General features: G+C 41.9%; 1 protein-coding gene across 3 annotated transcripts in view; it reads right to left on the bottom strand.

Moving 5' to 3' along the window:
- The window catches only part of LOC311046462 (immunoglobulin-like domain-containing receptor 2), an 18,162-nt gene extending 5,032 nt beyond the window's left edge, over nt 1–13,130 (bottom strand). For 2 of the 3 annotated variants that reach the window (XM_084058775.1, XM_084058773.1), the window contains exons 1-4: nt 12,998–13,130; nt 9,419–9,811; nt 6,451–6,570; nt 2,018–2,074 (exon numbers count right to left, since the gene is read on the bottom strand). In XM_084058775.1, coding sequence (XP_083914901.1) covers nt 2,018–2,074; nt 6,451–6,570; nt 9,419–9,811; nt 12,998–13,046 — 619 coding nt within the window. In that variant the 5' untranslated portion in view covers nt 13,047–13,130. The remainder of the gene's footprint in view (nt 1–2,017; nt 2,075–6,450; nt 6,571–9,418; nt 9,812–12,997) is intronic. The other variant, XM_084058774.1, reaches the window with a different exon arrangement.
- Between the last annotated feature and the right edge of the window lie 414 nt (nt 13,131–13,544).

Below are 13,544 nucleotides of genomic sequence, written 5' to 3' on the forward strand. Positions count from 1 at the left end.
GACCACACCTCAATCAAGTCACTTCCGTTCTCTTAAATGCTGCCTTTCAGCACCCCACTCCCTCCCACCCTGGCTGCTACTGTCCCAATGTCTTCTACTCTCTGATCTTTGCTATCCATAGGGCCCTGAGGGGGGTTGTCATGCCCAGGAGCTACAGCGGACTCATACGTAGCTTCCCCACAACGCAGATGGCAATCGAAGACCTAAACAATCGAAGACCTCAGCAATCAAGTCTTACACTTCATTTGTTTCGTTTAATTTCCGTTGTTCCTTTCAATAAATCTGCTAAACCCATATTAATTGATGGTGTGGTCCTTGCTCATGAATGATAGTAGAGTAACAGGCTGCCCAAAAGTGAACATTAAAGAGAGATTAAATCATTATGATTAAAACAGAACACTTCACCAGTTTTCAACCGTGTTTCCATTTATTAGTTGCAGAGGGTTGCATATATATGTAACGTCCACAATATTGGGAAATAACCCAACAAATTATGAACCATGTTTGAACGTTTAACTTACGTCAACTTGCTTCATGTTCGTTCTGTGGAGTAAAGCTGTACAATTTGCTGTAAATATATGTCTCTCTACCCATGAGAAACGTACTCATAATGCACCCTGGTACATGTAGGCACTGACAGTAAGGCTCTGTGAGACCTCAGATTTCTCTTCAATATAGTGAGGTCTTTATTGCTTCACATGGCTACACTGACAATCAATAATGACTGCACACAAAAAAGCTAAAACCTCTGTAGCAAGATAAGACTGCATTTTGATGCACACAAATAGTGTATTCTAGAAAATACACCACACAAGTCATGAAAACACTTCACAATCCACAATCCTGTTACGCCATAAAGGGAGGGAGAAATCAGTTATTGTAAGTACTCCATCAAAAAAGGAATGGGAGAAGATAAATGCAATCCTGGAATCACAGGAATCCTGACTATGTTACATGACAGAGAGGGACAATCTGTGCTGTTATTCAAGAGACTACAGATGTCCCTCTTATTTTTTATACAACAAAGTGATAATGCAATATCTCACTATGCATAACAACAAACTCTGCGGACACACACACACACACACACACACACACACACACACACACACACACACACACACACACACACACACACACACACACACACACACACACACACACACACACACACACACACACACACACTGGGTAGAGACAGTTCAGTACAAAGGAAACGTGGGAGCTGCCTGACATTGATAGGAACATGTACTAATGTAGCACCACACACTAATACAAGATAAGCCTGCAGTTACCACATTGGCTGGGTGAATCACACCATTGTTGCTAAAGGGAGCTATTCCCATTTAATTTGAACCATTCGTTCCCACAATCCCACAAACTCTACGATGACAAGCTGTCTGACAAGAATTTGAGGCGATAAACTGAGATGACAAGTTAACCACAACCGTAAATAATAAATGCCACAGATGTTTTCCAACACAGCTTAGCGGAAACAGAGAAGTGTTCGTCAACTTATTGTTTGATTGGTGGCGATCATTTTCGAAATGGTTCCCGATTTCACTGTGAGAGCATCCCATGGACTGAGTCATGAACACCCGTTCATGTGCATTGGTATATAGTACACAGTAAAATTCCGTTCATTTATCTATTTATAACTCAGAGAGTTCACAAGTAACCAAGTGGACCCTTAGAGGGTCCATTTGTACACTCTAAAGGGCAATTCACACAGAGCACTATAACTATAACAATACAAATATAGTTTTACAAATCGTTCTAAGTCAAGCGGATGGCAGAGTTCACACCAACTAAAAAATACAATAGTAAACAATATAGTTATAGTTATCGTTATAGTTATAGTGTTCCGTGTGAATGGCACTTAAGAGTTAAATGAGGATTTTACTGTGTAGTGAACTAAGTAATGATGGCAGCTGATTGGATAGCGTTAGGACAGAAGAGCAGTCGGTGGGGTTAGTTTGGACAGAAGGGGCCAGGGGACAAGAGAACATGCCCCTACCTGGCATAATCTTCAAGTCAAGGTCTGGCAGGAGGTCTTGAGGAACACCTGAGAAGCCTGCAGAGAGACAGGGCATGAGTGAGGAGAGGAGAGCAGAGGAGAGGAGAGGAGAGGAGAGGAGAGGAGAGGAGAGGAGAGGAGAGGAGAGGAGAGGAGAGGAGAGGAGAGGAGAGGAAATGAAGGTGAAATAAATTGGAATGTCAGATTCAAAGATAGTTATGTAAGCAGCAGCATGCATAGAGAGACAGAGAAAGAGAGAGAGAGAGAGAAGGAGAGAAAAGGAGAGAGAGGTTGGCAAGCAAACACAGCAGCATGCACCAGAATGTAATTGGCACTATTCCAGACAGAGAGCCTGGAATAGGGTGGAACAGAGCTTCTCTGATCGACAGCTTGGCCTTGGATTTCTCCCACTCTACTGAACATGTGTTCATGGTGGTGAGCTGGAGAATGACCTCTCACACTATCCAGTAGATAACACACAGGTGCTGTAAGTAATGTTGCAAGCAGAATGGTGATGTCACAGGTTTGTTTATTTACACCAAAGTTCTATTTCCATAGCTCTATTGAAAGTGGCTTCCTGCAGAGGTTCCTGAAACCAGTCTTTTGCAGTGTTATTCACTCTACCACTCTCGTTTTGCTCCCTCTCTCGTGTGGCTATAAAGAGAAGGAGGATTATTTAGCCAGAATTAAAGCCTTGTAAATCTGAATTGATCTCCCACCTCTTCATACATACAGTATTAAAATCATTCCAATCATCAACCCAGTGTTAACGTCAGTTGGACGCTAGAAATAAGCCAATGATGAAAAAGAAATAAAGTTTAAAGCAATCCTGTATCAGATCTATACATTATGCTATTTACCCTTTCATTATACTCTTATTTATGCCTATAACCAGCTTATTTCTTCTGTAAAATAAGCTGGTTTGGCTTCAGCAGGATGGTATTATATGAGATCATGTAGTCAGTCCATCATATGATGTGTATTTCTCCATGTATATACGCAATTAAATCCATTTGTAACTCTCAGAGTATACAAATGGACAAAGGGTCCATTTGGTTGAACCATAAGGGTCCATTTGGTTCCAATTTTACAATTAACAGTGTGGATTTCACAGTGGGAGTGTGCCATGTCATGGGATAGGCAGGGGACAGGGTGGCTTGGCATGAGAAAGGAACTCAACAGAACCAGAAGCAGCAGACAATCATGACTGTCTTGACTTATCACAGGTTGACACAGTGTGGACTGTACACAGTGTTGACCCCCCCCCCCCCCCCCCCCCCGGCCCCCTACCAAGCAGCATTAAGACAGCTCACCTGTGGAATCTGTGCTGTCTACTGAGCTCTACTGCAGTCTGTCTAGACTGGAGGGTACAAACATGCTCCAGTTCACATACACATGTTTTTGCTGTGGTTCGTTCAACCCTGCCGAGTGTGCCTGAGTGCAGACCTTTCTACTGTTATGACTAGTGTGTCTCTGTGTAGACCTTGGGGTTATCTGTGTCATGCTTCTCTTTCAGTTGGCTTCATCCTCCCCCCACTCAGCTTTTGAGTCTTTGTAATGGCATCATCCGTCCATCTGTTTGCTACTCTTCTCTACATCATTCAATCTTCCATGTCTTTCTTTCTCGACAAAGTCTCCCAGAGCCCATTCCCCTGACTGGCCCCAGCCGTTGTTATGGAAACACTACAAGTGGCTTGCACGGCATGTTAGCTACACCCATACCAGGAAATCTAGTTCTGTGTAGCCTGCACAACAAAGCCAGTAGTGCTGATTTAACTCTGAAATGTTTAAATTAACACTTTTGCTGGCGGATTTAGGATATCTGTCAAGGAACAGATCTTAAAGGTCAAATCATGCTAAATGGTCTGCATTCCTAGCACCTTTATCCAAAACACTTGACAGTGTGTATTACATTCATCTATTCACAGACGGTGGAGGCAACCATGCAAGGAACCAGTCTCCTCATCGGGAGCAGTTAAAGGTTAACTCAAGGACACTTTGACAGGAAGCCAAGAGTATCTGGGGCATCGAACCGATAAACTTCCAGTTCCCACATGGCCGATCTACTTCCAGTACATTGTCCATGTACTGGCCTCTGACAGTGTATTCCATGGGGCAGTTTGTACATGCTATACATTTGTACATGCTATGACATCGATTCTGTGTGTGTGTGTGTGTGTGTGTGTGTGTGTGTGTGTGTGTGTGTGTGTGTGTGTGTGTGTGTGTGTGTGTGTGTGTGTGTGTGTGTGTGTGTGTGTGTGTGTGTGTGTGTGTGTGTGTGTGTGTGTGTGTGTGTGTGTGTGCCCATACAGTAGGCCTATATACGTAGTAGCCTAGGCCTAACTACCCTGAGAGTCACCCAAACAAAGGCCAGCCTCAGAGTAAATCAAAGCAAGTGGCCGCATGGCGCCTCAACCATCGCTATGGTAACACTTGTTAACTGTGCACAGACAAGTAGACTGTCATTGTGAAGAAACAACAGGATACAAATGGCATTACACCACACATAGAGAGAGTTTGTCTGAAGCACACACAAACACAAACACACACACACACACACACACACACACACACACACACACACACACACACACACACACACACACACACACACACACACACACACACGTACGCACGCACGCACGCACGCACACACACACACACACACACACACACACACACACACACGCATGCACGCTACATTCACTCCCTCACACCCTCTATCCCTAACCATAACTGATTGACTGATAGATAGATAAATAAATAGGTACTTTACCCCTGAGCGCCCCAACCTAACTCAAATTCAAACCCTAACCTAACCTTAAACAAAAGGCCTAATCCTAAAACTGCCTTTTGCAAAGTGTCCAGCAAAATGTCCTCATATTCCACATTTTTCTCATCTTGCTATCCTTCTATGTTCCTCCCAATGATCGCAGTACAGTACAAGTACATACGCACGCACACACACACACACACACACACACACACACACACACACACACACACACACACACACACACACACACACACACACACACGGACGACCTCATGTTGACCGCATATCACCATGTGGTTTGTTGCACAGAAGTGCTGGTCGCATATTTGCAAAAGCATTTATTACGTTTCAGTAAAACGACCAGAGACATACAGTATGAGTGAGCAGTCCCCATGGTTACACTGTAGGCATGGGAAACAATGCCCAGGCAGAGGCAATGCTTCCGATAAATCAGCTCGTAAACGAGCTCTCTTTGTCTCCAGTGATGAATATGTTAGCCTTAGACAGGCTTTTTACATAATAACAACCTTTAAAAACTGTCCAATGGAGATGTGTACGTAAGAGCACGTATATGTGGGGAGGGAGGGGTCAGTGGGGTGGCGTCTCTACAGCTGAATACACTGTAAAATCCAGAGCGTTAATTTAACTCTGAGAGAGTGTACAAATGTAACCGGTCCATTTGGTTTGCACACTCTCTGAGTTGCAAATGGATAAAGAAACACTGAAGATTTTACTGTGTACCCACTGTTGAAAGCAGCAATCCATTTGAGTCATGTCCTACCTGGGATTCAAACCCTGATCTACCTCTTGGGAGGCCAAGCTTCTACCGCTCTTCCAAGAGGAAATCCCTACTTGTCCAGGGGAGATATTGCCAGGCAGTAGATCCAGGCAGTACTACGTGTCTACCAGATCAGGGTCTAAATTTCTCTTTGCAATTGTAGGGAGATCACCACTGACCACTGCACTGCAGATGTGCTAATTACTGTATATTGTACAATATAACATAGTATGTACCATGCAGATTAGTTCAAATGTACTGGGTCTTCAACAGGGGTCCGGGGCCCCTAGGGGGTTCTCAGAGTTACTACTGGTGGCCCGCCAAATCTTTGTGTGATGGGAACTTTTTATTTTTTACATTAACCACTTGAACCCTAATAGCAAACGTATTCCGGGGGGAACATTCGCTGGATAAAGCCGATCTACAAGCTCACAGTGACGCTTTTTGTGAGATCTGCTATTTTTGACGAAGAGGTTTGGTATATGGAGGGGAATAAGAGCAGACTAAAGCCAAAGGTCAAGTTTACTAAGTATTGAGGCTTTCAGTGGTTAAATGTCTGAAAATACACATTAACATGAATACAACATATTAATAGAAAAGATGATGTTTAAACAAACAAAACTTTTTTTTCCCACAGCCATGATGACAGTGCTGTCAAACAAGTCTATGAAGCTATCTATGAAATCTATGTAAAGGTTTAATCTGCAGCACAATTTCATACGATATGTAGTGTGTCCCTGCTTCATCTCTCTCTCGGCTAAAGGGTCAATTGGCCTGAACAACGTTGAAGACCCCATAGGTTAAAATAATGTTCCAGATTGCAGTTTTGAATTGAACTGTTATGTTGAGTTGCTGGGTGAACGAACACCCGAGGCTTACCCAGCACGAGTAGCTCCACGCTGGCTTCATTTTCCCCCTCCAGGTCATCAGAGATCACCACTTTACAAATGTAGATGCCGCTGTCGCCCCACTGCAGCTCACCTATACGCAGGTCTGCTTCTGTATGGGAGGGCCGGAGACAGGACAGGGATGAGTGACAGTACCCACCCTGTTTTCTTACTGAAACTCGTCTCCCTCTGTGAAACATGAAAGGCAGGAATGGAATGTATGTGTGCTGTCATGATGTTGCTACAAGTAACCATCAAATCCACAGACTTTCAAAGCCATCTGAATGATTCAAATACTGTACAGGTTGATGCTGGAATAGCATAGACTAGTGTAGCCTAACCAAGCATCTACCGCTCATTCAAAAAAGACAAGGGATATTTATTTGAATGTGCTTCAGGTAGCTCTACTCTGTGACACTAGCATAGACCCGACTGGATTCTGTCTCCAATGAAAGGTGGTCGAATGTATAAATACACCCATTCAAACCACAGGAAATGGTAGACTTCCTTTTCCTGTTGGCCAAGGATTGGGGAGGAGACTCAGGCGTGTCCAGACTGCAGTGTAATAAATGGCCAGTGACCAGACCTCAACATAATAACTATGGTGATTGCATACATAACTGCATAATGACTCAATTAAAATGAAATTAATGTGTGGTTTGTGTATTATGCCTTTCTCTAGACATAACGTTCATCGTCACTTTATGATCATCTACAATAATGTTGTCATGACAAGGCTTTTGTAGGGATATACAACTTAACAGGGAGCCCAGAGGAGCCCTCAGATTCAACTAGAGGAACTGAACTTCAGTGTGAACACAGAACCTTTCAGGAAGACTGACCACACATTAGATGGGGTGAGGAGGAATGGAGAGCAAACAAAAGGAGATAGATCGAGAGAAAGGGGAAAATGAGGGGAAAGTACTAAATCAAATCACATCAGAGGGGATGGAAAAAACATGTTGGCATGTGGTCAGATCTACAGAGCAAAAAGTACAAGACTGACATTAAACTAGATCAGAGGGAAGGACAGAGAGAAAGAGAGAGGGCAGGATAAATGAAATGTTAAAGCCTTCTCTTTTGTCTGTGTCTGGCTAGTGAAGAGAAGGCTGATTCTTTACCCTGAGCCAGAGATTCATAAATCTGAGGCCTGCAAACAATGCTACTTCTTTGTCTCTGTCACACAGACATGCACACACCTTAAGCCTAATTCACGCTGCCTTCAGCGATAAAGAGTCGCATCAACACTTTTATCAGTTAAAATAAATACATAATTTGTATGTGGGGACTTTTTCTCCAAAGCATAATTTTTTTTGTTCTTGGAGGACAGTGATCAGATATAGTAAATGATATAGTGACTACAAGATAATATGAGCCTGAATTCAAACCTGAAATGCAGTGGGTGTGCATTTGACTCATCTACTAGCTCCAGCATCATATTCATATTATTTTTTTATATGAGTATAAGTCAGGCTTTAGTATTGCTAGCACGAATGTAATTGAAGTTACAGCTTTGGGTTACTGGCTAGCTGGAATAAATACTTTTCCTAGACCTATGCATATGATGGCTACAACATTGCTTTCTTGCATCGCAAATGAATAATTTGCTTCAAACGAATAAACAATAATAATAATAATATTTTGTATTTGTTATTTGAGTGTTTATCCTTCTTTACATATTGCCTATTCAATTCTAATAATTGTAAGTGAATTTACATTCATTAAATGATCATAGTGTGATGAATGTAGCATTAGAATTTGACAGTTTTGTTTGGTGAGGCAAAAATATTGTGTGTTCTATTGTGAGCCTAGATTTCAGTTTCTAAATTGATAAATTCCATGTCTTCCTGTTTTTACTTTTATACTGATATTATCTATTCATTTATTTAAACGTAGCCATACCATACTCTAACTATTTTATGCCTTCCCCCCTCCCAAGTAAAATTCCTCGTATTTGAAGTTGACTTCACTGGACTTTACTCATGCAACGGTGTGCAGCATGATTGCTTTACAAAAATACACGAAAGGGGGTAAAATCCAGAAAACAACTTTATATTATTTGAAGTTTAAAATCATAGTTAACCCTGAGGTAATAATTCAACCCAAACACTAGCCCAATGTGAAACACTTACTGCATTAAGAGGACAAGTCAATGCTTGAGGTGATGATTTTGACAAAAACAAAAAGATATAGAAAAAGATGATCAAATACACGTGTCATAAACCAACTTTCTAGCACTTTCCTCTATGCCCTGCATAAAGGGAGTCACATTGTGTGAACACCTGAACAATAAACAGATTCTGATTCTTAAAGGAGCTACACCATGAATTTAAAAAATAATAATAATATTTGATATCATATTGTTTATGTCCCTCAAACGTTTTTCAAAAGGTTTGAGCCTAAATCAAGCCTCAGATATACTCATTCCAACTAACTTCTCTCTGGCTTATAAAGCACTTTCACCTGCAATACCACATTGTCCTGTTTGGCACGGGGCGCTATTGAGCCAGTTTGTATGCATGTCATGTCCTGGTTCTGTGTGGAAAAAGTAAAAAAAAAAAAAAATAAAAAAAAAATAAAAATGAAAAAACATTTTTTTTTTTTTTTTTGATTTTTTTTTTTTTTTGTTAGAACTGAAAAACGGGAGGAATTGTTCCCAGACGTGACGTAGGGTGGGGGAACAAATCTGACGGACTGTTTTCAGACCAATTTACATAGAAACCACAGATAGCCTATGAAAGCCTGCATGCTCGAAGTCGGGTATTTGTTGGAACAGAAGAGAGGTGGGGGAGACCAAAAACACACAAAAATGAAGAAAAAGTTAAAATTCATGGTGTAGACCCTTTAACGGCTTGACTTTCTTGGACACTACTCACACACTAGTATGTGTAATGTAAAAAAAAAGTAGGTGAAAGATTCCAGACAACTTAAAAATGGAGACAGCCCTGCCGTAGTCTTACTGTTGATGATGGAGATATCTCGGTTCTTGTAGTACTCTGACAGTGTGACTGAAGACCCAGAGATGGATGCCACCGTGCGGACAGTCCGGCTGCTGTCAGAGCAGTCAAGGTGGATGTTCGCTGTGGTGCCTGTGTCGTACCCTCCACCCACTCTTCCACTTCCTCCGCCCACACCCCCGCCCAGGCCTCCGCTTCCACCCAGGCTGTCAGAGTAGCTAAACGCGTCTCGTGTGCGGTCTCGACAGTAGGACTTGTAGACCCACTGCACCACAGGGACCTGGGTGGACACGCTGTTGTAGTGGCACGGCAGCACCACAGACTGGAACAGCACCGCATACCTCCTCTCATCTCTCACAAACACCTGGACCCCAGAGCAGCATGGTGGCAGCATACCTGGGGAAGAGAGGATAGTGAGGCAAATATTCAGTCATATGGCGTCCCATACAAAACAAATTGCCAATCTGGTATAAATTAGGGGAAAGGAGGCTTGAAACGGCATATAGGACACTGCTGTTGAGTTCAGAAGTTAGTTGATATATATGCCTTGAAGCTAATTGTGGTTGGGATAGAATGAAAATAATGTGAGTATTAACACATACTGTAGATTCAAACCCGGCTCTCCTGCATGGGAAACAAAACATCTATCACTCAGTCAAAGTGGAATCCCTCCTAGCCAATAGAGATATAAGACCTCTAGGCATCAGGCAGGGCTACTCTGCCAGATGAACAACGAAGGCCTCATGATAATGGCTATACCTGTTGGAGCCATTTTGAATTTATAGTGATTTTATTTAATGTGGTTGTATTATATCATATTGTTTATATTGTTATGTTGATGTACAGGTAAGTGCAGTCACAAGTCAACATCTAAATAACAATGCTTCAATACTTTCATTCTGTAATTCATGGTAATCAACTTTGGAACAGCGCACTGTCACAATGGAACATGCACAGACTAAACTTTGGTTGGACATTAGACTGAGGAAGACTTCCAAATCATCTTCCTGTTAGAACACGTGTCAGTAATAAGTAGTCATGCATAATGAGGGGGATTATATTATGCCAGACAGTACCACATGCAGTAACAGTGTTTGTATAGTGCTGAGTCAAGGTCTGGGCTGGAGAAAGGGAGTGACTCTTAAGCCTAATTAATACTTTGTCGTATGACTGCCGCTTGCAGAAAATAACAGATTTTCACGTGAGGAATGTGCCGCTCTTTTATTTTCAGCGAGCAACATGGTTGTACGATACAGTAATTCTAGAAATGTAGCTTCCTTGCTAAATAATCCTAATTCTTGTGCAGATTGATTGCAATATAAGACAAAGTGAAGTGTATGACAACATCGCTGTGTTGTAGGGCTATCCTTGGCTAAAGAAATTCTTAGTCTGATTGATTAGTATGATTTAATAAACAAATCTGTAAAATTGTGTTTGCTGCATACAATCACGCAGAGGTTGGAGGTGTAGACAACTAACTGAACATTCTAATATTTTGATTTCACAATGGCTACTGTTGAAATATATTCTAGAGCAGTGGTTCTGAACGTTTTTAGGCCGCGACCCCCCAAAATAATCATATTTGAACTGGGGACCCCCACCCTGACAAGCACTTGGAATTGTAGGAGTTGAAGCATTACATTTAGTTTGACTCTGTTCCACAGATTTAATATTGTGAGAATAGCCGATCTTGCAGGCTCATGACGACTTGTGCTGCGAGGCGTTGTGAGCTTGCAGATCAGCTATTTTCACATTTTTTGCCTCTTTCTTATACTAGTTGACAATTTGGCCAATGTTTGACCAGTTTTTATTGTATAGTTTGCTGATTATAGTATAGTTTCGCCCCCCCCCCCCCCCCCCCCCCCCCCCCCCACACACACACACACACACACACACACACACACAGGTTGAAAACCACTGTTCCAGAGTTTACAAGTGAAATAAGCATACAAAATATAACAAAGTCCTGGTCAACAAAGACCAAACCGACCGATTTGTGTCAGGCTGACTGACTCAAAGACGCTGACTGTGAGCTGTGTTGACCTAAGATTGTTTTGGAGCTTCTGAAGCTGCAGGGCTCTTAGTCACATGATGTCCAGGGGTTGGACTGCTGCAGTCCAGAGTAGGCAACACACACACACACACACACACACACACACACACACACACACACACACACACACACACACACACACACACACACACACACACACACACACACACACACACACACACACACACACACACACACACACACACACACACACACACACACACACACTGGAGATGCCTCCCTCACACACACACACACACACACACACACACACACACACACACACGGCGCGCACGCGCACGCACACACACACACAGACAGAATCGATGGCATCCCATTTGTGTGTGTGTGTGTGTGTGTGTGTGTGTGTGTGTGTGTGTGTGTGTGTGTGTGTGTGTGTGTGTGTGTGTGTGTGTGTGTGTGTGTGTGTGTGTGTGTGTGTGTGTGTGTGTGTGACTTTATCCAAGCAATAGGTATATGACTAAAGTGTATTTTCAAAAGTGAGCTAGTGAGCAGAGATAAAAATGTGCGTTGGGAGGGGCAGCTTCATTTGAACCAGACCAGGCAACAGTATTGTTTTCTTTCAATTACTGAGAGGCTGTGCTTGATCGAGCTTCCAATCTTGTTGTCACAGAACTAATAGCTCAGCCAGTGATATCTACTCAAAACATTTAATACAGAGTAAATGAAGCCAAGCATAGTGGTATCTTGTTATTATTTTTTATATATTGTTTTATCTCTGTAGAGAGAGACTACAGTATAATTATCTCTGACTCTTTGTCAGAAAGAGAGCTAGATAAGTCATTAAAGTCACAGGCAAACAAAAATAATATTACAGACAGAAGCCTATCAATTTCCTAGGGTACAAACTTATTTCAATTCTATGAGCTTAGAAAAAAAAAGAGATTTGCTTATGTGTGTGGGGGGGGACAGACCCTGGGGAATCCAGGCTTTATTAGTTTTCGTAGTAGGCCATTTCTAGAGAAGTTAAGAGGAGGGCAGTTCTCAAGAACAGTAACATTTATTGGGATTGATCTAATTTTATCTAACTAAAAAACTAAAAGCAAATAACTGTAACCTGACCTGGTTAGACCTATTAGCTGTTCCATTTTAAGTTAAAACCACCTGATGCTAGTTAACTCCCATTATTGAATGGCAATGGAAAATACTTTTTAACTTAAAACCAGGCCACACAACAGAATTTCTAATTTAGGCTACTTTAAAAAAAAGGTCACATTCTTTGCTTTTAGCATTAGATAAATAAAAAAGGGAAAGAAAAGGGGCTATTATCTTCAGCTAAATGTTTCTGTTTAGAAGGGACTGCTCCAAGAAAGGGACCCCAACATGCTTTCGGTAAGAATTAAAATGTAATTCCACAAAAGGTTCCGATCAGTGTAAATCCATAGCATGATCTAATAGCTACAACACATCAATCTAAATAACGCAACAAGAAGAATCTGCACAACACGTAGCAAACAAAGTAACAAACAAATAAGCAATTGTTGTTCATCATCATCATCATCACCTACCTGCCAAGCTAATAATAGGAATCCACCACCTCATCATGATCGAATACATTTTCAGAATTATACAGTTAAACTTGGGGAAAGTTGCATGATTCAGCTACATCCTCTTGCTCTTGACCACCACCAGTCTCATCCCTTGCAAACAAGTGTGGATCATTTGCACCAGATAACGGGACCGCACCACTACTAGAGTGGGTGGGAGGGGCTTCGGTCCTCTGGTCCGTTAAGGACAATGGGTGTTTGGGGGTGGTGGTAGTAGTGGCTGCGAATGAGGGGTGGGGGCAGAAGTACTCACATGTTTTACTTAAGTAAAAGTATACAATGTATATACTTTCAAGTAGAAGTCCCGTATGCAAAATGTGCTCGAGTAAAAGTACAAAAGTATCGGCATCAAAATTACTTCAAGTACCGTCCATAAGTAAACGTAGCCTGCTTTCGTCATTGTGCAGAATGTCCAATTTCACAAGTTCAGAATGTATAGCAAATCTTTTGAAAATAGCCGATCTACAAGCTCAATAAACGTCACATGGTGATGAATTGTGAGCTTGTA

This window comes from Gymnoscopelus microlampas (genome assembly GCF_963454915.1).
Source record: "Gymnoscopelus microlampas genome assembly, chromosome: 1".
Classification (NCBI taxonomy): domain Eukaryota; kingdom Metazoa; phylum Chordata; class Actinopteri; order Myctophiformes; family Myctophidae; genus Gymnoscopelus; species Gymnoscopelus microlampas.